Consider the following 26,155-nt stretch of genomic DNA (forward strand, 5'->3'; position numbering starts at 1 on the left):
CAGACGTGGGGATCTGATCTCTCTCTGTCACAGTGGTACACGTTGTATATGCAGCTGTCACACTGCAGCTCTTTGAGGAACTCGTAATTAAATCTCTGCATTTTGTTCATCATGTGTGAGTCGGTTGAAGGGCTCGTCACATATGGAGGCTGAATCTCTTCCCCGGCTCCTAATCACGCCGTGCGCTCGCCCCGGCCTCGGCCCCATGGTCCTCTGCCAGCTCTCCTCCAGTTTGACTTTGATGTGCCAATTTGCAAGTAGATGAATAATCTCATCTGCCCACTGATGGCGTGCGGGGGAGTTGCTACTATTCTGGTGGCACTTGATGCAAATGGGGGTTTTTGGCTCCTCCGGATCGCGGCAGCACCTCCCCTGGCCTCTGCTGCTCGTTCTTAATGTTAAACTTGGCAATTAGTGCACCAGGACAGTCTTTTTTTTATTTCACTCTAGGTTTTTTTTCCCCTCCATCAGTTGGAGAATTATTACTTGCACTGATGGGTGGATTTATGAATGTTTGGCATGGATTGTTTTTAACTCTAAGCCTGCTTCTGGGTGATTTTTGTTACATCAGATTTATTATTATATGAAGTACCAATCTGATGTCTGCTCTAAAATCAAACTTCTGATGATTGTTATCAGTTTAAAGGTCCAAACCTTTAATTTCTTCTCTGAGAGATGATCATCACATGCTCAGAGTTTTCCTGCCTCAGGAAAGGGACACGGTGGTCTTTATACAACTTAAAAACACAGAGATCTCTGCATTTACTGCGATTTAAGAGTAATAACATCACATTGTATCAGGATGCAAGATTCTCCTTCAACACAAACTGACCTGGGCCACATCTTAGTCTCCATTCTTTGAAGGTGGCTGACAAAGATGAAACAACAAATCTGTAAAAATCAAGAGAATAATAATTATTTCCTTTGCACTCACTGTAGTTTCTCTTTCTCAAATTTTTTTATTGAGTTTTTTTAAACACAGTTGGATATAATAATTAGCATGCTTTCTATGTGAATGATAGTTCTTGCTAGATGTTCTTTACTAGATCCTATGAGTAAGAAACTCATCTTTTTTAATTTGATATGATTTAGCACCTCCCTCAACCAACTATTGTGTGAACGGGGTCATGCTTCCATTTAAATCGAAGATGTCTTTCTCGTGAGGTTGAAAAGGCCAGTACACAACGTTTTGTTGATGGGAAGCCAGGTGTTGTTAAAGAAGGAACACCAAACAAGGCTGCAAGAGCTTCAGGGTCAAGTTGCATGTCAAGCACCATTGCAAGTGTGTCAGAAATTTGGCACCAGAAATGAGTGAGGTTTGGGCAGGACCAGAATGTGTGTGTGTGTGTGTGTGTGTGCGTGTGTGCGTGTGTGCGTGTGTGTGTGTGTGTGTGTGTGTGTGTGTGTGTGTGGGGTTGGCAGGTGACTATTAACATCTACTGCAAGTGTCACTGATGTTGAGGGAAAACTTTGCTAGCCTGACCTTTGTATGCTCTCTGAAGAAACCCTTAAATTGCACCAAACAACTTGAGGCAACTTGGGCCTGGCTGCAAGCAAGGTAAAGTCAATGAAGGAGGCTTTTTTTTTTTTTTTTTTTTTTTTTTTTTTTTTTTTTACAAAGGTCATTTACTTAGCAGGCCCATATCTCATCAGATACACAAAGTTAGGCTCAGATAGAGCTGTAATGTTGACAAAACTGGACTGCACTTTCTGTTGTTTCTGTCCAGCTCTGTAGTTTCTATTGAGTTTGTGGTCTTGATAGCACTTGTAGTCCAGCAAAGCTTCTGATATCTTTGATGGTCTCAAGCCTGTGTCTACCTCTACTACTCACTTGATGTCTTGGTGTCAGATAATGAATAGGGTCAAGTTTACAATCACACTGGGTTCGCAGTCCATTTAAAGCATAGGTGTGGTTTAGGGCTGCACGATATGGACAAAATCCAATATCTCTATATTTGTAGGCTATATCTCGATACACGATATATATCTCAATATTTTGATTTCTCCTCTAAATCACTATATTAATGTTATATCCAACCCTTTCATGCATAAAATGACATCAATATAAGGATTCAAGCAGACCTTTTAGTTGGATTTTTAAAATTTAAATGCAAAAAGGGGAAATCACATTCAGGTTAAGTTTAGCAAACCTTTAAACCAAACTTTATGTAGTTACATGTTTTTAGTTCCAGTAAAATAATTCATTCATATTTATTCAACTTGCTGATTATATTATATTATATTATATTATATTATATTATATTATATTATATTATATTATATTATATTATATTATATTATATTATATTATGTTATGTTATATAACATCACATTACATTATGAACTAAAGTTGGAGATAATATTACTTACTGCGATATAGCCATTTTATACATCTCACTTGCAAAAGCCTGCGATACATCGAGTATACTCGATATATCCCCCAGCCCTAGTGTGGTGTTAAAAGCAGCTTTTCCACCAAGCAGTCCAGTTCAGTTCATCTCGGTACGGCATGCATTTTTTGGCGTTTCCACTGACTTATCCCAGCATTGATCCCCAAGTAACCAACGTGAGCCGTCCCACTTTTTGGAACCCTTTCGTATGGGTGCCAGACTGAACCAATCAGCTCTCGGAAAGTGGAGCAAATATAAACCATGATAGATCATTTTTCCATGTTTGATGACTTAGCTTTTTGCAGCTAGCAGTAAGAAAGCTGTTACATAGCTGTCTTGCAGCCAACACACTTAGTGTGTGAGCACAAAGGGGTCTAGCTCCTAACCAAACCAGACTGCTGGGAGGAAGTGTTCCATATCTTTCAAAAACACATTCATTGGCAATGATTTGGTGTCATAGTATTGATTATATTAACAAATAAGCACAAATCTCTTTGCAGGAGCTTTTCAGAAACAGAGATCAGTCTTCAGATGTCGTTACGAATGTTTCCTGAAAGTCTGCACTGATGAGTTGATTTATTTGATGTCTGTAGAGATAATCAGTGACTCCAAAGGGGAAATAGGAAAGACAGATTTCTAAATTTATTTATAAACTTAATGGAAAGACTTGAGTCCAGGTTTTTAAAAATGATACATTAGTGACCATCATTTGAGAGGGCTCCTTTGATGATTGAAACAATGAGTCAGTCAGTAGTGTAAAATCCTTCCGTTTCATTACACAGTCATATGACACAGCCTGATAGCCGCTCTCTTATCCTCCGTCAGTATCGACTACTGGATCCTCCGGGTTTGAATCACTTCTCTGTGATTTTATACATAAATCATCGCTGTGACTTGTGATTGAATTTAATCCATAGACTTCATAAAACATTGATGTAGTGTCCCCAACGTCACCCGTCTGTTTCTGAAACGGAAAATGAAGCATATTGGCTATCGCAGCCACATTGGTAGTGGTGAGGGCTTCGTGCGCAGCTATAGGGTGCCTGTCGGTCAAATTGACGATTCAGACAGGAGACGTTTTTTGAACCAGAAACTGTTTTTTTTTGGTTGGTTTGGTGTGTATGTGACTTCCGGTACTTCAGGAGCCAGCCTCAAGCGGACACTCAAGAAACAGCAGATTTTAGCACTTTCACATTGTCTCATATTTTTAGGTTGCCACTTGATTGAGTCTTGCAGAGGAGAGATGCTCACTCTTTGCACTGCTTGGTTTCCAGACTCTTTATGAAGCTGATTTTTATGCTGATGAACTTGTTCGTGACAAAGATATATCAGAATTGGTCAGTGCATTTTTTGGCTCCTTTCAAATGTTGATAACCTGTACTGATCCTTGTCCAGCTATAATGTGCTCGTCCCTTGGAATGTGATTATCCAGACAAGTGGACCTGATCCTGATCCTGCAGCAGGAGGCCGGTGCTCGCCTTTGTGCAGAGGCCTCTCTCTGTCAGAGCTGCTCAGCCTGTAATCACTGCAGGCTTTGCTGCAGGCTTTGGGGGGGTTCCTGATTAGTGTTGTGGGGGACCTGGGCTGGTAATGAGACTGTGGAGTGGCTCTGCTGGACACAGTGGCCCCCTCTGATAAAAGCACCGTAGAGGACCAGGAGGAGGAGGAGGAAAGGGTCCTGTGTGATTGGGCTGTGTGATGCGCTCTGAAGAGGGTTGAAACCAAAGTTAACTTCCCCCTTTGACGACGCTGCTACCTCCTGCAGTGATGTGTCAACACACTGCCTCTGAACCGTGCTGTGGGGCTTTGTGCACCGCTGCCGGACCAGCTGGTGTTTAATAACCAGCTGGGGAATCTCTGCTGGTGGCCATTATTGTCTTGACACCAAATTTTACCCAGGGCAGCAAAGTAACAGATTCACCCAGCAGCTGATAAGCCTCCAAACTCCACCGCCACTTGAGAATAACAAGCGCACACACAATAGCTGCTCACACCAACCACAAAACCACCTTCAGCTACAAGGAGCCACCAGACACACCTGGCCTTGGAGAAATTTCTTTTTACTCTTTTTACTTTCTGTGTTCATACAAAACTTTCCTCTAATGCCAAAAAAGATTTGATAATGCCTTTTCGAACATCTTAAAACTTCTTAACAGTCGTCCTCTTTTTACTCATCCTCAAATTTGCTTTAAAATTATGTCTGCTTTCAAACTTCTTTTGAAACTCTGCTGGCTGAGATCAGATCACACTTAAACACAAACCTTTAGAGAGGAAGGCATTTAAAGGAGCTGACAATAACTCAATATTCACGACCATCACGTCTCAGTCAGCTCACAATCACACGTTTAATATCATTAAATCATTCTACGAATGTCGTCTCCCTGCATGAATGAATCCAAGGACGGAGTAATTAGGGACTTGATTTTTATCATGAAAGGCTTGGAGCTGAGTGGAACATAGTTAATGTGTTGCACATTTTTGTGATTTATGGATCTCTTTCACATGATATGATTTGAATGATGATCTTTAAGCTCTATGATATCGTACTGATTTGATTAAAGTTGAGTTCCATTGAATGTTTTGGGTATTTCACTCCAAAGAGAGGTAGACGTTCTTTGTATTTGTGCTGAAAGTGGGTTTTAAACAGTCACCAGTTAGGAAAATGTTAAAATGAATTCAAGACCCCTGAATTCTTGGCTATAAAACAGGTAAAACTTTCCTTCAGCCCCCCCCTCAAAGCTTTTTTTTGGTAAGCTATTGAAGTTTTGTGTGCCCGTCTGTCGTCTTTGTCCTTGCACAGAAAAGTTACTGTCCTGTGTCTGTGACGGGTCCTGAACCGGCTGGACGTGAGCTGAGTCAAATAGTCGCTGAACTAATTGAAAAGAAGGCGGAGAGAGACGTTTAGTTGTTTAGCACGGTTGTAATCCGGGCATTAATACAGTGGACACCGCATGTTTTAAGGATTTAAAGCGTAATCCTTTGTTGGCTTTTGTGCGGCGCAGACTGGAGGTCTATACACTTTCAGATCATTGTTAATTAAGGAGATTGACAGGTGTCCACTTGTAATTCTCTCTTTTGAGGCGTGGGGAAAGAGAAGCAGAGTGTTGTGGAGTTATAATTGGAGCCTGGCTGGGTGGTCCACTTAAAGTTTGTTGGTGGAGGAGATAATCAAACATGAAAACTGAATGACAAACCAAAATGATAATGCGCCGACAGCAGTCTGCCTGCTGGCTGCTAATTGTGTCTTTTTACTACTTTTTGCAGCGGTCAGCACAGAACTGGGGGAATATTTACTTCCCTTTACGTCTCTAGGTTATCAGGCCACAAACATACTGTTTCACTTTTGTATAAAGTTTGAAAGTCTGAATTTGTTCATGAAAGTCTCAAAAATCTGGGATAAAAAGCTGAATTGCCTGTTATTAGACGTTCTTTCTTTGGCTGTATTCACACATGCACATTACTACAAAATCTTGAGTTCAGGCTGCATGTGTGAACATATACCAGAGATTAAAGCGTCCACCCAGACGTATTCCTCTCGCAGTGAGATGATGTTGAAGGCACTGCGGGGAATATTCATGAGAATGAACTGCAAGCGAGCAAGCGGGCTGTGGTGATCACCTTCATAACAACCTCGCTCTTCCTGCTGCCTAAGGCTTCAGGTTTTGCAGCCGTAATCTTCTGTTACTCTGACAGTTCATATTGATTATCTCCAACCATATCACCTTGGGGTTTTTTTTTGCACTATTACTCATTCAGTTTGATTAACTGTGCAACTTTTCAACTCACAAAGGGTTTATGGTGATGTAAATGTGGAAGAGTAACACGTAACTGACTGAATAAAACCATCCAAGGTTGAGTAAATACAAACTTTACATGCATTTGTTTGCACCACTGCTGTGCAAACAACAAAAAACTATCTTTACCACCCTCATATTTGTCAGCCTGCTGCCAGGGTCCAAACGTACGTCTGAGATCTCAGTGGGTGCCATCTGTTGATCAAGACAGGACAGACAAGAGAAAAGATTTTTCTACATTTTAAAATTATTATTGGGCCTTCTTTTAGACAGAACAGGACACTGGACAGAGCCAGAAAAAGGGTGAGAGTGGGGAATGAAATCCAGGAATAAACGAGGGCTAGCTAGCCTTGTTGGCCATGTGACTTAAACAGCTAGTCCATACTGGCACCCCTTTATACCTTTTGATAGTGTCAGAAGATAAATTTGGATGTAATACAGATTTTGTTAGTTGGTCTGATCAGAAAAGTTCATAACAAGATGTTTTATCCAAAGTAAGTTCCCTGCAGGCAATAAAAGAGCAATACAAGGTGTGTCTTTTTCCAAGTACCTGTCCTGAGCTGAATTTCAAAATAAGAGCATTGTGTGAAAACAAGGAATCACTGCACAGAGAAAACAAGATCAGGCTTTTTGCTTTGAAACACTTTCCAGAAGTGTTTCTATGCTGTATTTTTTTTATGATTTCAACATAAATTTAGCTGATGCAACGTGAGTATAGACCACGATTGATCATTTTTCTGTTCCTTATGGCTGAAATCAGTGCAGCTCACAGTAATACAGCGACATAGCCGCCTTGAGTCAACATGCTTCCTGTGTGAAGCACTGAAGGGTCTAAACACGTTCATTGGCAAAGTTAATCAACTAAAAACCTCCTCTAACAAGACGGAGGCTTTAGGAAACACTAGCCATGTCCTGAGAGTCTAATGAGAGAAGAATGGGAGGAAAGAGAATACAGATTTATGTTTGTTGTAAAACTCAAAATATTTTAAAGCATGAGAATTGTGATTTTTTCAAATGTAAACCCTTCAAGTATATCAGGATCTGAGTCCAGGTTTTAAAAAAAGAACAATCAGTGACCATCAGTTCACGTGTCAGAGGACGTTTGAGAGGCCTCCTTTGATGATGGAAACAATGAGTGAGTCAGTGATGTAAAATTATTCAGTTTTATTAAACAGTCACATGACACAGCCTGATAGTCGCTCTCTTATCCTCCGTCAGTATCGGCTGCTGTCCCCTCGTATCAGTCCAGACCCTCAGCGTTAACTCCAGCCCCCTCCCAGCTTTGTAAATGTGAGTCTATCAGGGTCTTTTTTTTTTTTTTTTTTTTTTTACCGTGGCCCCCTTCACCTGCCCTGAGCCGATCCACTCAGCCGGCCGGCCCCGATAAACAAACAAGTCCACGGCTCGCAGCTGGTCATCGCCTTGGCAACAGTGAATCTGGAAGAAGCCGTTAGCTCCTCTTTTTTTTTTTTTTTTTTTTTATAAGTGTGTCTTTGTGAAGGGCTCGCAGCGATGGAACCAGGGTACTTGAGGCGTCCACAATGCTGCCGGCTGAATGCTTATTTCATTTTCCCGAACAAAAAATGCAAATGTGGCTCTGCCTTGTCTGCCGCTCTGCCTCCAACCTCCAACACAGCTCACATTCATCCTGACAACAGTTTATCCTGCAGCCACAACACCAGGAGACTGTGCGTGTTTTTCTCCGTTCTTGATCTCCTTTAACTCAAATTGAAGCTGCTTTGTCACTTTTATTTATCTCAATTTTTTACATCAAACCTCCAAAGTTCAGATCTCTAAACAATCAAACATCAGATTTTTCAAGATTTGTCCAGAAAAACCACCTTGACAAAAACATTTCCTGCTTTCTGTTCACCATGTTTGATGTTAATCCTTAATTGATCATCCTGTTCAGCTCATTCAAGAGGCTCCAATGCAAATCCTGTGGTTATAACATCTAAACTATCGAACTTGAGATTTAGCTTGAGGTTAAATCACATTTAAACACACAAAAGAAAACTCACAATGCAGTTTTGTAAAATGTTTCTTCTTTTCTTTAATGAAATGTAACATTCAGTTTTTATTATGGTTCTGTTAACAATGAGGCTTTAATGTGAATCATCAGTGTGATTAAAGCTGATATTCTCTGGGGTTTAATTAGCAAAATTTGACTCACAGTAATAAAAATATTAAATATTTCATTGTTTTTACCATCTCAAAAAAGTGTTTCTGTTGATTATATGATGAAGTTTGAGAATATACAAAGAAATCAAACATCAGAAAATAGCTTTTGGTTTCATTTCATGCTGTAGAAGGACAGTTATTAATTCCAGTATCATGTGACCCTGAAAATTAAATTGAAAATTATGTAAATGTGAAATTTATCCTTTCTAAACGTCCTGCAAGGCTTTCAAAAGATTTACAAGTTGATAACGATTAGAAAGTTAATAAAAACCTGAGATTACTTTCATGAATCAAAGCAAAAACCACCTCAGGATTTTAAGTTGTCCTGTATGAGCTCAAAGAAATCTTGTCAGTTTGAGGTTGTTGAGGGATTTTTGTCAACAAAACTTCATTTCCTGATTTTAATTCAGTCCAACTCAACTAATCTTTCTTTTTTTAGAGTCCTGGTGGGCACTATATGTTTGAGCTTGGAAATACACAAAAAAACTAGTGGAAAGTGGAGTGGAAAACAACCTTTGGATTTAGCACAAGTGTTAACGTAAAATGTGTTTTCTTTTTAAATTTTGTTTGATAAAGCTCAAAATAACCTCTGGTTTCACTCAAAGGAGCTGACCTGATGCTGCAAAAGTGAAACATTTTGTCTTTTTAAGAGAAGCTTAAAAACTGATTTAGGTGCAAGAGTTTGGAAATACACTAAAGAACAGCAGCAGAAGAACATTCAGGGTTCATTTTGGAGTTGCAGTCACATAAAAAAAGTCAAGCTAATGTCAAAATAATTTTAACTCTTAGCCCCTAAACTTTATATTGATTATTTTACAGCTGTTTTTATCTTTATTTGAACCAGATAACTGAGACAAGGCACTTTAAATGTTAAGGTGTTCCTTCATTATCACCCTGTTAAGATCCTAAAGTGATACAAACCAGAAAAAAACATACACGTTAGTGCAGGCCCCAAAAACACTTAAACTTCAGATTATTTACTCTCAAAGGAAACTTCTTAAAGTGCAGTTCTTGCATAAAAAAATCCTTTTTGGGCTCAGTCAGAAATCTTCAAAAAAAACTTGAGGGGCTACTGTAGTTAAAGAAACAATGGATGACTTTTGATGCTTTTGCAGTCAAATGTTTGATATTGATTCATGTGCTTTAATGAAAACAAAGAAGAGGTTCAAAAATTACTTTTTTCATCTCACACCAAACTGATTTTAAGTTCATCTCTTTCACATTTTGAGTTCTATAGAAGCTAAACTTGGAAAACAGGACTCTCAATGTTCACAGGAAATATCTGCACCGCACTAATTGATTTGTCAAGTGTTATATTTGAGACTTGCAAACAGCTGAAAGCAATCATTTGGTTTCATTTTGAACCAAAGAGGATCAGTCTAAGGGTCTAAATAATAAACTCTGAAGTTTTATCTGCATCTTTTAGAAGCTTTCTTTCAGAACACTCACAATAAGATGCTTTGAGAGGGAAATAGTTTCCTTTATCGAGCTATTAGTGAAGAAAAACTGAATGATTCTTAATTTAGCGTTGTGGAAATGTTTGTTTCTTTTTATGATTGAGTCAAATATGTTGATAGATCAAGCTCTGCATCCTGAGAATAAACAAACTGATAAAAGCACCTTTTGCTTTGATTTGTGCCAAAGAGGCTCAAACGCAGGTCCAGGTTTAACTCAATCGCCCTCTTTCCTCCTCGGTATGTGAAAACCTCAGAACTTGAGCGGTCAGGAGCACTCGTGAACATGTCGTCTTTTGTTCCCTGCAGATTCCAGGCAGCACAACAGTTTGCTGGGAGCGCCGCCCCCCTTCCACCACCAGCCCCACTTCCCAAGGTGAGTCGTCTGTTTCTAACGCTTCCTGCTGAGCCGAGACGTGGAGTTTGTCCTCCTGGCTGTTATATTTACTCATGAGCTGCAGTTTGGTTTAGACACCGACCCAGGAAAAGAGCCTGCGTTGGTGTTTCTGCTTCTCGCTCGGATCTGTTTGGTCTTTGTTGCTTTGTCAGCCAAGGACTTCATCGACCGCTCAACAGACGCTTTAATTTTATACCTTTAAGCTGTTAGAATGTGATTTTATCAAACAGCCTCACATCCTTCCTGTCTCGTCTCTCTGCTTGTTTCTTTTTCACAATCAAAGTTTGAATTAAACATGTCAAGGCCCCAGTTTGCGCCGGCTGCAGCTCGTCTCCATCTAAATCTCTCCCGTGGTTCACTGTGGCGCTCTGCCTTCCTGCATCAGGGGAGCTGAATTAAGATTTCTCCCCGTCGCTCTAAAACAAATTTCTCTTGAGGAGGTTTGTGCAACTTAATGAGGCATCACTAATGCTGTTGGAGGCTGCGCAGCTCCCCGCGCCGCACACACCGGCTTTGATTCCAGCTCCAGACCTCTCCAAAAGTCCTAATCAGGTTCCCGGTTCAACTTTTCAGGCCCATTGTGGCTGCATGTCACCTCAGGTCAGTAGTTATTAGCAGAGACTGAAAACAGTTTCTTTAGCTGCTCGGGACGGACCAAATGAAATGCAGGAGGAACTTGGAGAGGGGGGGGATTAGGATTCCAGCGCTCGGTTAAGTCCGGCTCTGTCCTGAGTGTGACATGGTTCAGTAATGAGGGATGGGGGCCTGCGCGCTCACTCTCAGCTCCCCTCATTGTTACAGAGAAGAGACTTTTAATATCAGGGCTGCATGGACACATTGTCCGGGCGAGGTTTGGAGGGCCGTGGCGTGCCGACTCTTCACTCGGTCCCACGATGCAATGCAGCCGCCTCATTTCAGAGGATGAGGAAGATCCCGGCCATATGTGAATATGGTTCATTTCATACTCGCTGCTCTTTCATGTGCAGCTTTGCTAAGTCAGCTCAGGAGAGGAGGTTTTATCTGTTGGAGAGCTTCGTTTCTGCATAAACGTCTGTCGAGAGGGGTTTTAGGGAGGTCAGGGGTCGCCTGGAGGTCCGCGGGCTGAAGAATCCTCCAAGACTTGGCCTGAAGACGAACTTTCAAAGTCCTTATTTTTGTTGCTGATAAGGAAAATCAAACCCTGAGTTAAATTTAGGAGGAGAAAGATCAACTTCTGCACGTCTATGTCAAAATAAACCGTGCTAAAATTTGCTTGTTGTGGTGAAAGCTGATATTTGCCATGTAAACAGTCGTCTAATTTTGCAGTAAACATGTTAATTTTGATCAAACAGCTTTTAACGTTGCTTGATTAGGACTTAATTTCTGAGATTTTTCAGGCTGACTTCTTCCGTCAAACTTGTGTTTTTGTGTTTCTATACTTTTTCAGAGGATCCACTGTTTGCTCTGGTTTGTAGAAATAACTTTAAAGTGTTTTAATGTTGTTTGTTTTACCATGAGTCAAGATATTGCAAAACATTTAAACAAATTATTTTAAAAATGAGGAAAAAGTTGGACTTTGTCATCAGAGAGTCTCAAATCAAATAACTATTTCAGCCTGAAAAGTGACTTGAAATGATGGATTCTTTAGGAGAAATTTTACTGGTTTAATCATGGATGAATATCTCTATTCAAGACGTATATGTGAAATAAAAGTAGGAAAATATTCAAAGAAGGTAAGGATGCACCGATCACAACTTTTCTGGCTGACCACCAGTCTTTAAAAAGGTTATTTCACTGAAAATCATTGAACAATGCCTGTTAAACAATAAAATCTTTATGTTTCAATTTAACCAATAAAGTGTTGTAAGTTTTATGTCTCAGAGTAAAAAGCAACAATGGCTGGCTGTCACACCTTCCTGGAGGTATATAAGATCAGTTTCATACGAAGGGATGGGCCGATCACTGTTCCCTGATCCCCCAACCCCACAAAATTAAGGATATCAGCCAGCCAATCAGTCAGTGCATATCTAAAAGAAGGTGTTAAAATCTTGAACAAAGAACTGAATCAACATCATCCATTGCAGCTATCCTCCTGCAGACAGCATCATAACACAAGACGTAAAGAAAGGGACCCAAAAACGAGCAGAACATTCATTTATTCCTCCTTAGATCATAGTGAAAGACAGATTTAATCTCTTGTGGAATAAAGTAACAGAGAACAGATGAATCAGAGGAGTCAGATGAAGAGTTTCATGCAGTGTGAGCTTTAACTGAAGCTGAATATCTGTGAGGTTTTTCTCTTCCTCTCCTCTAAAATGGCCGTTAACCGTCCCTATCCATCCCAGCGCTCTGTGGGAAATTATTTCCACCCTGTGAGAGCAATCGGTGGTAGCTGTGGCTCTTTGCTCTCAGCGTCATGCTCACATTCCTGGATGTTTGAGTTCAGTGCCAGGTGCCTCTTCTTCCAAGGCCTCACACACTCTTCAGACAAAACCTCGACCAGGACTGAGGCCTGTCCCAGAATCTCTATGTGAATTCGAGACCTTGCAGTGGAGTGTACTTAACAGAGGCTGACAGATGTTCCTGTGTGTGTTCCAATGTGTGTGTTTGAATGTGTGTGTGTGTTTGCAGGCAGCAGCAGCAGCAGCATTACGGCGGTGGGGGTCACGGCTGGGACCGGGCCCAGCAGTCTCAGCACTCAGCGTACCAGCAGAACCTGAACCGAGGCCAGGGAGGGGCGGGGCCAGGTGGCTACCACCAGCAGCGCTTCGATCACCGCAGAGACGACTGGCAGGACCGCCGGGACAACCGGGGCCAACAGCATCAGGTAAACCTGTCCCTTCAAAATAAAAGTCTGTTTTTAACCCTCTCTGCTCTGACCGTCTGCAGCACTGTTCTTACTCAGTCTGACGTCTTTTTTTACAACTTTTAACTGCATTATCCTTAAACTAGATCTCTCTTTGTAGGTTTAATCATCTCTTTATTTATAATGAGGAATTAAGTTATTTTTATTTTGCAATGGAACCATTGCAGGAGGCAAAAGTGTTAAATTGTGTCTTAAAAATATAAAACTTGGCATGTTACTTCTTCAGTTTTGGCTGGAACTTGTTTGTAAATTCAAAAGAAACATTTCAGGCACTTAAAGATTTATTTCAAATATCTTGGTTCAGGATTTCAAAGTAGAGAATACACAGTTTGAAGATAAAGATGTTTTCAGCTTCTGTGTTGGGATGTTTGATCAAGGTGATTTTTTCTATAAAGAATCATTTTGTGCATCAGACAAAATAAATATTTTTTATCCAAAGTTCTTTTGAAGTTTAACTTTACCTATGAACATTTTATCTTTTTTTAACCAGCCGTCTTCTTTGGTCAGATTGCTTCCACATGCTACAAAGGAGGATCAGAAATAGACATCATTTTAGCTCAACTTTTTCCACAACACTCAGAAAAAAATTGAAAAAAAAACTTTTAATCATAAAGTTTCTTTTAAAAATATTCCAGAATGCTGACCTTTTAAAAGAAATAAACTTTGTGTAAAAAGTTATACTTCTTCATACTTCTCCAGAAGTCTGAGGGCAAAGCCAGAATCCAAAAGAAGATTCAAGAACAGTGTGAGGACAGAAAGTCTGAAGAAAATCTTAACTTTTCTTATAGTGGTCAAAGTGAGGGCAGATTAGTGTATCAATGTTTTTTTTTATTTTTCCTAAATTCTAAGATTATATTTTGAAATCTGCCTTTAACTTCAAAAGTCTGATTTTTTTGGGCGTTTTTTGCAAATCTTTTTGCAGCTCTGCAAAAAGAAGAAAACTTAAAAACAAAGGTCAGCCTAAAAAGTCAAAATTCTTCTCCTCCTTTGTTATCTGAGTTTTGGATCTGGAAACGATGCATTACAAATTTTAGTCAAACTAATATTCTTCTGTAATGTGCGGACCACATGGTGTCACATTTTAGATCAACTTCCCATGTTTAGTTTTTTTGGTTAATTATTTCTTTAGTTTCATGTGAACAAAGTTCTTAAAAACAAAAATCTTTAGCTGCACTTTGAGAAATTTTCATAAACTTATTTTATTTACATGTTAACTCAAAGTGAAATGTTCATGTTTACCTTTGAAGAGCTCTCTTTCTGTGAATGTTTGATGTTTGCATTTTTAAAATCTTATTGAACTATATTTACATTATCCCTGCAGAGGATCTTTCTTCTGTCTCTTCTTTTAGCTCTTAACACTTTGGAACAGAGAAGAGAAACCATCTGAAGTTTGAACTCTGACAGGAAGTTTGTGATAACAGTCAAATCTTAATTTTTTAAAAAACTTTTCAGATGTAGTTCACTCACCTTCAGTCACGTCTATAAATCCACCTCAGCCAAGTGTCTGTATTGCAGTGTACTCAGCACAGACTTGTATTTCTGCTGTATTTTTCAAAGACTCTTAAAGTGGAGAGAGTTTTGTGTAACGTCACTTAAGTTTATGTGGAGGCAGGAAATCGTACTATCAACTCTGTGATTAGGAGACCTCAGGTTTAAATTCCGGCCTCAGAAATAATATTTTTAGTGAAATCAAAGAAGTATTTTTACGTTCAGTCATTTATTTTGAAATAAGCTTCCTGTCGAGCGCTGATTTGTCAAATCCTCACAGAACATTTAGACTCGCTGTTAAATCTCCTGAAAAAATAAATAAATAAATAAAACTTAAACTTTATTTGTCTGAGTTGGGGAGGACATTTTATATATTTTGAGCGCCTTTTAAAACAGAAGGTTTCAAATGTTGAAAAATGTCAAAACTAAATAAATCTGCTGCTGAGAACAAAGAGGAGATGTGATGAAAAAGAACAAAGTCTGTCCCGTTGGCTTTATTTTGTTGAAAAATTTTGTTTGATACAATTTTTATTCTTTTAAAATACTAAAAAGATAAAAACTAATTTTCTTAAAGTCAGAGTACATTATTTTAATCATTATGCTTCTTATAGTTTCTGTTTCTTTACTCTCTTTGTCTCAGATAACTCATTTTCAGTGCCATTATTTTTGTATTTTACATATTTATGAATGTTCTTTATTAAATGTAATTTCATCATTTAAATCAAACATGTTTGTATGTTTTAGGGTTTCGGCTCTGGCAGAGGTTACCCTCTCCCTCCCCCATCCAAGAGATACACCTGGAAATGAAGTCAGAGTGGACTGACTAGGGGAAATGTGGACGGAGTGGGGGCTAAGGGGAGTATTTGTAGGGGGAGACATGTCATCTTTTTCTTTTCAATGTCTTCTTGTAAAATGATTTTTTTTCTTTTTATTTTACTTACAAAAAAAAACTTGTGTTATGTAACTTGTGATTTTTAAGATGATCAGCATGTAAAACTTGTCAAATACAAGTGAGTCACAGATCGAGTCTCTTGTCCTTATTTCTGAGAGGAATCTCTCTAAAAAAGTCCAAATGTTCCAAAAAAAAAAAAAAGAGAGACTGGAACTAAATGTTTGGATAATATTATTTGACAGGATTAATCTTCTCTCCTAACAGGTCAAAAATAGTCTTTTAATTCACTCTTAGATTAGAAGCAAAAACACTTCAAAGGTCACTCCATTTTAATAAATCTTCCAGAAGAATTACAAAAACAAAAAGTGAGCATTCTCATTCCACAGCTTGAATTGAACCTCTGAAAATATCTGCAGCCTGGAGCCTTTCCTCAGGAATTTTCTGATACCTTCATGCAACAAACTCCGTTATATCCATATCCATCTTAACTCCGCTTCAAACTGATCCATTATTTAAAAACAGGACTTGTAAAAATAAATGAAACAATAAAAAAAATCTAAACCAAAGAACATATCCTGACTGTGCTTGTTGAGAATATTTCGTCACAGCTGCATTGTTTTTATTTTTAAACCTGCAATAATTTAAATTTGTAGGAAGAAACGGGAAGCACGGAGCGCGTACCTCTTACTGAAACTCGTCAAATAAAATCGTTTCGTTTTTTCCTGATCTACTGAAAAACCATATTGTTCATAACATAAGAAGATTCAACAAAAAAAGATTTAACAAACACTTTTTTTTTCTGCAGAGGGAGAAAAATAATCAGAAACATTCAGACTAGTCGCTGGCTCTGGTAATATAGTTTTATTTTTGCACCTTCGCTCAAACAGCGCGTCCTTTGAGCCCTGCGTGCGTAAAGGAGCCAGAGCTTTACGCACGGAAATAAAGACAGTAAAAGAAGTCTGGTGCCTTTTTTTTCCCGTTCTCCAAAAAATCCAACTCATGTCTGAGTTCCCTCAGTTCTTTTCCGGGTGTCACTACCATGTCCTTCCGTATAGTAAATTGGAGCCGATCATGCTGTTTGTGTACTCGATTAGCGCCGCGTCCGTCTGCGTCATGTTGATCTGCGCGTGCAGTCCCAGAGGCGGACTCGGGGATAAATCCTCGAGCTCCTCCGTGGATGAGAGCTGGTTCACCTGCTGCTGCTGCGGGGTCCCCGTCATGGCCTCCCCCGCGCTGCTCTGTCTGATCCCGGCCTGGTTGGCGCTGCTGGAGTCGGTCCTGCAGCTTTTACCGGTCTTTGATAGAACCGGGGACACAGATGAGGAGCGACACAGACTTCCACCGCTCCCTCCTCCACCTCCACCACCACCTCCGTCCTGCAGCGTCTGTCCACTCTTGTCCTTTGCCTGCCGCTTCAGTTTGTACCGGTGGTTCTGGAACCAGATCTTTACCTGGTTCGGGGTGAGGTGGATCAGTCCGGCCAGGTGCTCCCTCTCCGGCGCGGACAAGTACTTCTGCTGCTTGAAACGCCGCTCTAGCTCGTACACCTGCGCCTGTGAGAAGAGAACCCGCCGCTTCCTGCGCGGCGCTGCGTGCAGAGTCACCATGGACTTGGTGGAGTCCATCCCGAGAGAGCCCACCATCCCGGACATGTTCATCCCGGCCGAGGGCCCCATGAATCTGGAAACTTAGAAAACAGATTCAAACAATTCTAAATAAATGAATTCAAAATATCACTGGAGAAAGACACCTTAAAAGACCCCCACTACCCTTTAGTTTATCCAACATTAATTATCTCAACCACACAATAAAAACATACTCATTCAAAGACTCTGAGACAAAAACAAATGAGCCAAAAAGTTCAGTTGAAAAAGAAAAAATCCTGCCTCATAAAACTTAAAATTAAATTTTGGAAAAAGTGCCCTTTTATCTCGCTCTGCTGGCAAATATTGAAATTTTCCAATAATGAAAAAGTCCTTTAAAATTAATAAATTAATGAATTAGCCAATTGATATCATTATAGGATGATTAGATAGTTTTAGTGCTTTTAACTTTTCTTTGGCACTTGCGTGAACATTACTGAATTAAAATTTGAAGAGGCCTCTTTGAGCTAAAAATATAAAAGCGATACGGAGGAATATTAGACATTATAAATATACTGCAAAAAGTCCCTTCAGTTCCATTTCTAATGACTAAACACATGCAGTAAACTAAACCATGTTTTCAAATCATCTAATTTAATTTCCTTCGTGCGTAAAAGCAGGAGGCCAAAGCGCCCCGTGCGTATTTCCTCTCCTTAAAACTTTCCTTAGATTTAAAAGATTCAAACTTTCTTTAGATAAACTTCTTACTTGTGGGGTATCTGGGCTCCGGGTTGCTGTACCACGCTGCAGCTCCTCCACCCCTCACCGTCTCCTGGTAGGACGGCAGCTCTCCCACGTTCCCGATCCCCCCGTTGCAGAACCCACCAACCGCCCCGGAGAACTGTGGCACCCCGTGGGGCACATGATAGGGCCCACCGGGTCCCAGCGCGGCTGCTGCTGCTGCTGAGGCTGAGGAAGAGGAGGAGGATGAGGATGAAGAGGAGGAGGACAGGTGGTGATGGTGATGGTGGTGGTGGTGATGGTGAAGATGAGGCGGCTGGTGCTGCTGCGCCTGCTGCTGATGCTGCATACCGGGCTGGGAGACCTGAGGCTGCCTGTAGGCGCCCAGCGGGGACCCGAGGCTCCCCGCGGCGGGATCCATCCCTCCGAACCTCCGGTAGCTGTCCTCCATCGGGCTCAAAATGTCGGAGACTGAGAAGGGGGTGGAGTGTTTGGGGCTGAAGGACATGGTGCGGACCCCCCGGGCTCTGGCTGGAAGTGTTCGGGTCAGTCCGGTGACTCTCTGCCTGCGTCCCCCTCCCTCCCTCCGGCTTCGTGCTTCCTCTGTCTCCCTGGGAAGAAGTCCAGCTGATCGGCTGCACGAGGAGAAGAGTTGCCCTTATCCCGCCGGACTCAGACTCCAACACACGGAGGGGCGGAGCGACGCGGACACAGCGGCGGCAGGAGCCAACAATGGTAATTGACATTAGAGAGGTAAGTGGAGAGAATGGTTTGGACCTACTTTCTGCTTCCGCTGAGGCTGTTTGCTCAGCGAGCTCTGAGCCAAACATGAACGTAGAGACACAGATTTACTCAAACTGTCTCATGAGCTCCAAGTTTCCTCTTTGATGATCCAAGCTGATCACTGGGTGTGGTGATGGTCTTAAACTGGAGCTGGAGAACTTTAGATCCACATATCAGGTCACTCACAGTTTAAGAGCTTCATGTTTTCAGATGAAAAAGCTGATTTTATCCTTCAAAAATTATTTCACAGTCTCATAAAACTTATGTCTCAGCTGTTCTGAGGTATTTTATTCTTTTTTATGGCCGGGATGTGAGTAAGATCTGCCCGTTTACACTCAAACCGGAGTGACTTTGAAATCAGGACCTCCTAATTAATTCATTTCTATATTTACCTTCTATTAAATACGTTTTGAATATTTAACTAGCGTTGGTAAAACTGATTTACTTACTTAATCTATTTTTTATAGTGTATTTTTCTTAAATTTGAATAAATCTCAGAATTTAGAAACTTTTCGACTTCCTGTTTCTGCCTTAATAAAGTTTAGACTTTTCCCCTTTAACTGTAGAGACTTATTTTTCATCTATTGTCTTTATTAAAATTGTGTCTCGGTAAAATTAAATAAATAAAATAAAGAAATAGATACAACAGCTAGCAATTTTTTTTATCGTATGACTAGCCTATATATTTTTTTATTCTTAATGTGTAATTAAATTTTTATTCAGCTTTAATTTTTTTTTAAATTGTCTTGTGAAAACAATCCATTGGTGTTAAAATGTGATTTTTATTCAGTTTCTGTAAACAAACTTCAATATTTACAAATAATAAAAAACGGAAACTGTGTGTTAAATCTGTTTAATTACTCTCATTGTAAATTTAAGCTTGTTTTGTTCAAATAAAAATTCAAAATACATACGACCATTAAATTTAGATTGCAAAATGAAGCAATTTTTGATTTTCGTGACTTTTAAAAAAAGTTTTACCTCTTTAATTTGTGTTTTTTTAAATCATTATTGGTCAGTGTGGAAAAAAATCACCTCTGTGTTTGACAGAAAGGGGGAAAGTGCCTTTATTTTTGGATCACCACAGTATTAAAATAGTAACTCTAAAATTCATTAAGGTTAAATGTAATGTTGTTGGATGTTTTTCTAAGAAGAATTTCGATTTTAACAATTCATTTAAAATAATATAAAAAACGTTTAACTTGACTATTTGAATACGCTTTGCATGTAAACCCCTCTGTGGACAGAGCAGTGCTCTGCAGCTTCCTTCACCTTTGCACGTGCAGCTTCATTGTAAACAGTCCGAGCAGCCAATCACCTGCTGACCTGCAGCGTCACGTCACCTCGCGTCCTCTTTCTGTCTCTTTCTCTTTTTTTCATTCTCCATCCTTGAATCTAAAGAAAAAAAGACAGACGGAATATTGAAATAGTCTTCGCTGTTTGCTCTCCGTTGATCCGTGCAGCTCCACGACTCACCGGGGGGCAGAGAGGAGTCTGAGCCCGGGACAGAGCTGCTGCTGCCGGCTGTAAGTGAGAGAAGAGCTGCTGGAGGAAACATCGGAGGTGAGTATGAACTTTTAAGTGTCAGAGAGGAAAGAGCTGAGGCTGTGTGTTCACAGTCGTTTTGTCATTTTATAGTCAGATTATCACAAAGTTATGTCAGTTTGAAGGCTTTATTCAAATGTTAAGACTCTTGTGTCTTTGTTTTTTTTAGTTTTTTTGTTTTTTGTGCTGTGAACAATTTCTGCGTTGAACTGCAGAAGTGAAGCCTTTTTATGATGTGCCTCTTCCTGTTTAAAAACTGTAACTGTAGCAAAATGTTGAGTTCTTCTTACTATAATATAATATAATATAATATAATATAATATAATATAATATAATATAATATAATATAACATAATAATATAAAATAATATCCATCCAGCTGTTCTCTCTGAACTTCTATAATCTATCAACTAATGTGTTTTTCTTTCTCTTTCTTTTAGATGAATTAAAAACTGGTAGTGGTTTCATCTCTTCAGGATATTCCTACAGTTTTCAGAGCTGGAATTTTATCTTGTCAACGCAAGCTATTCTTTTTTCTTTCTTTTTTTTAAATTATTTTTCCAGCATCTGGAGCATTATTCACATAATCTGTCTGTTTAAAGGTGTTTTTAACTCCAGGTGTTTTATCTCTGAGTGAAGCCTGATCACCTTCTGATTGCTCATTTATATTTGCTGTTTTATTTTATTTTTTAACTTTTTTTTATTTAAATCCCTTTATGCATGTACTCTACCTTAATCCCTACATACATGTCCCTAAAGTTGATCAAACTTTATATAAAAAAAAAGGAATAATTTATTTGTAAAAACCTGTCAGGAAGCTCTGAGTCTGTATCTGTGTGATTAGCTAAAGATGGCTTGAGGACAATGGGACGTCTATAACTATAAAGTTAAGGTTTTGATTCTGACGTGAGGATCTCAGCAGGCCTCTGGTTCTTCCACTTCATGCAAAATGAAAAAAAAAATAGTAGAAATACTCTTTGTATTTTAATATTCCCACAGGGAACTTCATGTGTTTTTCACAGCTTTTGCACTCTAGAGTCTTCTATATAATACATTTGATGCATGCCCAGGAGTTTATTGGGATAAAAGTTTAGAAAAGAAAGACTTTTGTTCCCTTTGTGATACTTTGAAGAATGACTTACTTACCTTACACTTTTAAATCTTTCTGTTTTTAGGAGTTTAGTGTAAATTATAAAAAAAAAAAAAACCTTTTTTAATGTTAGGCACTGTGTTAAATGTTGATGTTTTGATGGTTTTCAAAGGATCTAAAATCTATAATTAATTTTGAAAAATACAGCAAAAACAAAAAATTAAGTGTTGAAGCTGAAAAATGCAATTGTTTCAGGCAACTTACAAGCTTGTTTTTATCAGACGACAACACATTAAAAAAAAAAAAGAGTTCAGAGTCAAAAAAAAAAAAAGGAAATGGAAAAAAGTTGTGTATCTTTCACTAACCTGGCTGGGTGTAAAACAAAAAGGAGACTCCAGAGACGCCTAGTTTCTCTGACGCAAAGAGAGGAAGAGGATCACTGCTCTGTGAGAGACTGCCTGTGTAAATAGTTTAACAGAGCCGCAGACCCTGAAGACTGGTTCTGTAGAAACTGTGAGGCATGAAACAAACTCAGAATCTACATTCACACCTTTTCTTCTCTGAAGGCTCCATCTTCTGATTTACATCATCTGCAGCTCCTTGGATCTCTGAGTACCAGTGTCGTCCACCTCTGAGGTGAGTGAACTCTCTCCTTCTCTCTGTTTGAGACCAATGGAAAGAATCCACCTGCAGACCAGAGGACAAAGAAGAGCTGAGACCTCGACCTCAGACGCTCATGAATCAGTCTTTTCAATGAGGATTCTCTGGGTTTAACAGAGTTAATAACCTGCAGAGAGGAGAATAAACATCAGCTGGTACTGAGCAGAGGACATGACCCAGCAAACTAAAACCAAACTTTAACTCAGAGAGTTTACAGAGAGAAAACCAGGGGCATACGCAGCTTCGGTTACTTTTTTATGTGCAGGTGTTCTGTGTTCGACTAGTTCTGGATCAGGTTTAGATGTGGTTTCTTCATTGCTTTGTGATTTCTTCTATGAAGTAATATCTCTTTTTGATTCATGCAGTGACCTCCACTACAGAGTACATTTCTCTAGATTCTGTGAGTCTTTCATCTCTATTGATACTCTTCATTGTTGACCTGAGCATAAAGTGAACAATTCTCAGCTTTCTCAGATTTTGCTAAAGAAAATATGTTTCAAAAAATGAAAAATGCTGTTATTTTTTATTTGTTTTCATTTATTTATTTTTAAAATTAGTTTCATAGCTTTAAGCTGCATCACATACATATAGAGGCTAAATAATTGTAAAGTGGGCAGATAATTAATGTAACCTTGAAAAAAGTTAATATATATAATTTACATTTAAATAAATGCAGTTATGGCCTGGATCAAAAATAAACAGCACTATAAGCATTATATTAAAGGATCTTTCTGGCTATATATATATATATATATATATATATATATATATATATATATATATATATATATATATATATATATATATATATATATATATATTAAGATTAGAGTCTGCCCTAGCATAGAATAAAACAGAATGGTTTGCACGTTATTATCAGTGTTGTGGACAATGAAAGGCAGTAAAAGAACAGCTACAGAGTTTACTTCCTGTTTCTCTTTTTACTCAATATGAAAAGGATAATATTTTCACTGAGGAAACATGAGTTTTTCTGCTGAAACGGCTTTTTAAATTCTATATAATAAATATGCTTTAAATTCACATTTCTAACACAGACTGATGTGTTTCTCCTTTCACTGAATCCTATCATAAGTTTGTCTGCGTCAACAGGTCGACCTTTTTTATTTTTCATGTCAGTTTTTGTCAGCAGATTTTATTAGACCCTCCTGTGTTTTTTCTTTCAGACGTCCTCGGAAGAAACCACCTGTGACTGAGGCTGGAGGTGGAGGAGACTGTTCCCCCCCCTCAGTTTAATCCTCGGCTCTCTGGAGGAGCTTTAGGCCAAGCAGCTGGGGCCCCTGAACGCCTCTTGAAAAGGCAGCCCACTCCAACCAGGAGCAAGAGGGGAGGGAGAGGGGAGGGAGGCGTCTGGACCAACTGGTTTCTAAAACATAAAGTAAAATACATCCACCTTTAACTCCACTGTGGGCAAGAGGTGGAGATAAATCCTGGGGAAATGTCTGAAACTGAGGAAGGACAGAGCAGGCTTACTGAGCACCTGTGTTATCACCATCATGGTGATAAATTTCTCTGTTTAACAGTCAGATCCCAGCACAGAGCTCCTGATCATTGATTTCAAGCGTCATCTTTTCTCTCCAAAGCATTTTCTGTTTGTTTCCTCGTTGACACATCAGTTCTATGAGTTTTATTTCTACATTTACTGCTTTAAATCGAGGTCATCTCTCACCCTCACATGTCGGTGTGAATCAGGAGGGATGAAAAGACTCCATCTCAACCTACAGCACCACACCGTGCAGAGGAGAGGTCAAAGGTCACGCGTCCAGAAGTGTTTTTCAGAAATCATTCAGTGAGTCTGCTGCAGGTCGAGCAGCGGGTCAAGGCTCCGTCTCTGCACCACTTGGCAGCTCGAAAACCAGCGCGTCAGGAAACATGAGAAACGTGGAAAAATACTCACTCTGTGTGTGTGTGTGTGTGTGTGTGTGTGTGTGTGTGTGTGTGTGTGTGTGTGTGTGTGTGTGTGTGTGTGTGTGTGTGTGTGTGTGCTTGAAGAGCTCTCTGTTGCATTTCTGAGTGATTTGAAGACAACCAGAGCTCCAGAGCGCCATCTCGAGGTCAGTTTAGGTGTTTTTCTCCATCTTTTTGTCAGACTGTGAAGAATTTTAACATCACCTGATTAATAAATCTATTATTGATATAGTTCTGTTGAATTTTAACACATTTAAAGCTCAATAAAGTATTTAAGCATCCAATTTAATGTGCTGTTAAACCCAGGGTCACAGATTAAAAAAAAAAAAGCTCCGGGAGCTAGAAGTTTCTTTTCAACATCCCCATACTCATTTTCTTTCTCTGTGGTAAATAAGAAGGAAACCTCTGTAAATGTTGCTTTGGGAATGTAATTCCTCTCTTTTATTAAGATATTTCTTCTTATTGTGAGAATTTAAAGTATATCTACTTTTAAGTTCCATTTAAGAACATCTATGAGGGAAATATCACACATGCATCCCTCTCTTCCTTCCAAATGTTCTCTTTATTTGTTGAAAACTTTTTCTTACTTCTTAAAAAAACACTTTTAACCTCTTCTTTGACAAACTTTAAAAAAAAATTGCATTTTTATTTAACCAGGTTGGTTCCATTAAAAACCACTTTTTCAAGGGAGACCTGACCAAGACAGGCAGCACAAACACAAAGAGACAAAGCACAGTCAACGAAACACAAGATTATGGATTAAAATCAAGGAGTCATTATGGAAATCAGTTGTTAAAAAAGCTGACTTTAAACATTAACACCTTGTATAATCTTCCACCATGTCCTTTATTTTAGATTTAAAAACATTTAAAGGCCCTAGCTCCTCATAGTTTCCAGGCTGTCAGTGCAGAGAACCCAAAAGTATTTTCCCAGCTTTTGTCTGAGTGTTGGGGACAGAGAGTATGAAGAGATCCTGAGAACATAGAGGATACTTTCGGGTACTTTTCTGCAGGATAAACACATAAATAGTGGGGAAACAGACCAAGAACTGCCTCATAAACCAGGGTGTACCAGTGTGTGAGCCTCTAGGTCACCAGAGCAGACCATCCAACCCAAGAGTACAATGGTGAGTCAGGTCTACATTTTGTTATGAACCTCAGGGAGGCATGGTAGGCGGTATCGACCATATGGAGACACTGTGCAGAGGCATGAATGTACAAAAAATCATCATAAAAAAGTTGCAGCAACAAGATGCTTTTTTTCATTAAAAGGACAAACACAACTTGTTTCTGAAATAAAAACCCAGGTATTTGTAACAGTGTGAGCCTCGATCTGCTTTCCATCAACATTCAACAGCACAGGAACATTGGACCTGGTTAAAAACACAAGCCTGGTCTTATCTGCACTTAAAATAAGTTTCAGTTCATGCAGAGTATTTTGAAGGACAACCAAGGCATTTTGCAAATGTTCAACAGCTCGCGCAAGAGGTGCAACACAGCAGTACACAACAGTGTCATCAGCATATAAATTTAATGTTTAACTGGACACATTTTGATGGAGATTGGTAAATAATAAAGATTACAAATAAAAGTGGACCTAATACAGAGCCCTGTGGCATCCCCTTGTGGACAGAGCGTACACCAAAATACACATCATAAAACTGAAAACATCTGTCATTCAGAGCCTATAGAAGTCTGACTCATATCCTCAAAGGCAAAGCTTCAAACATGTTGCTTTTATTATCAGAAGAATATTCTGGAAAAATCTGCGATATAAACCTTTACAGAACTCAGATCTAAAGCAGAAACTGTCATATCTGCGGGTTACCTTGGTTTTAGTTCCTCCCTCATATCTGTTCTTTCAGGTCCACGACCTCCTGCCCCCCATGTCTTACCTGTGTCTTGTTGCACCACGTGTCTGTTACAGCTTCCCTTTTTATGACTCTGACTTCATCTTCTCCTCACTTTACTGCCTTTTTTAATGATCTTCTGAGCATTGGATTTAATGAAACAGACTCCAGAGTCCAGCCTTTTGGGTCTGATTCCTCTGGCAGCATCACAAACACTTGTGCAGAAGCTCTGGTCCTTTGGGAGCAGGCTTTCCTCCACTCTTAATCACTTGGTTTCATTTTTTTCTTGGTTTGTGCACCCCCTGTGGGCAAAGATCTTCATCTTTTAGCCCCTTTCATCCTTTCCTGTACATGCAAAGATGGACCAAAGATCTCGTCCTGCTGCCATTCCAACAACTGCCTTCAAATCATCGCACTAAAATAACTTTACTCGACTAACTCTTAATACTCAAAAATTGGTAAAACCAATAAATGTCAATTAGTGTCACTAATGTCTCATATCAAAAATCTGATATTTCACAAAAAAAGTGACCATGA

The 26,155-nt window shown here is 39.4% G+C and overlaps 2 protein-coding genes and 1 long non-coding RNA gene across 4 annotated transcripts in view; 2 read left to right on the plus strand and 1 right to left on the minus strand.

Moving 5' to 3' along the window:
• The window catches only part of xrn2 (5'-3' exoribonuclease 2), a 41,167-nt gene extending 25,717 nt beyond the window's left edge, over positions 1–15,450 (plus strand). Inside the window, exons 29-31 of the mRNA XM_074684931.1 lie at positions 10,129–10,195; positions 12,827–13,022; positions 15,294–15,450. Coding sequence (XP_074541032.1) covers positions 10,129–10,195; positions 12,827–13,022; positions 15,294–15,356 — 326 coding nt within the window. The 3' untranslated portion in view covers positions 15,357–15,450. The remainder of the gene's footprint in view (positions 1–10,128; positions 10,196–12,826; positions 13,023–15,293) is intronic.
• Positions 15,451–15,575: 125 nt separating this feature from the next.
• nkx2.4b (NK2 homeobox 4b) lies at positions 15,576–18,607 on the minus strand. Of its 2 annotated transcripts, XM_074684934.1 has the most exons (3): positions 18,117–18,607; positions 17,793–17,993; positions 15,576–17,128 (listed from the first exon to the last, which is right to left on the minus strand). In XM_074684934.1, the coding sequence occupies exons 1-3, from the start codon at positions 18,271–18,273 to the stop codon at positions 16,476–16,478; spliced, it is 1,011 nt and encodes a 336-aa protein (XP_074541035.1). In that variant the 5' UTR covers positions 18,274–18,607; the 3' UTR covers positions 15,576–16,475. The 2 variants fall into 2 exon arrangements, with proteins under 2 accessions (XP_074541035.1, XP_074541034.1); XM_074684933.1 differs by having other exon boundaries at positions 17,793–18,600.
• A 1,412-nt stretch (positions 18,608–20,019) lies between these two features.
• LOC141802244 (uncharacterized) lies at positions 20,020–24,048 on the plus strand. The gene is made up of 3 exons (XR_012599463.1): positions 20,020–20,111; positions 21,750–21,819; positions 23,028–24,048. It is a non-coding gene; the product is annotated as an uncharacterized LOC141802244 (long non-coding RNA).
• The last annotated feature ends 2,107 nt before the right edge of the window (positions 24,049–26,155 follow it).

This window comes from Halichoeres trimaculatus, unplaced genomic scaffold, assembly GCF_033239565.1.
Source record: "Halichoeres trimaculatus isolate MK-OKI-2021-1 unplaced genomic scaffold, fHalTri1.1 fHalTri1_scaffold_13, whole genome shotgun sequence".
Lineage (NCBI taxonomy): Eukaryota > Metazoa > Chordata > Actinopteri > Labriformes > Labridae > Halichoeres > Halichoeres trimaculatus.

Coding starts and splice junctions, on each gene's coding strand:
- nkx2.4b (XM_074684933.1), bottom strand. CDS start 18,273: ATGTCCTTCAGCCCCAAACACTCCACCCCCTTCTCAGTCTCCGACATT. Junction 17,129..17,792: donor GGAGCCCAGATACCCCACAA/GTAAGAAGTTTA, acceptor CTGTTTTCTAAG/TTTCCAGATTCATGGGGCCC.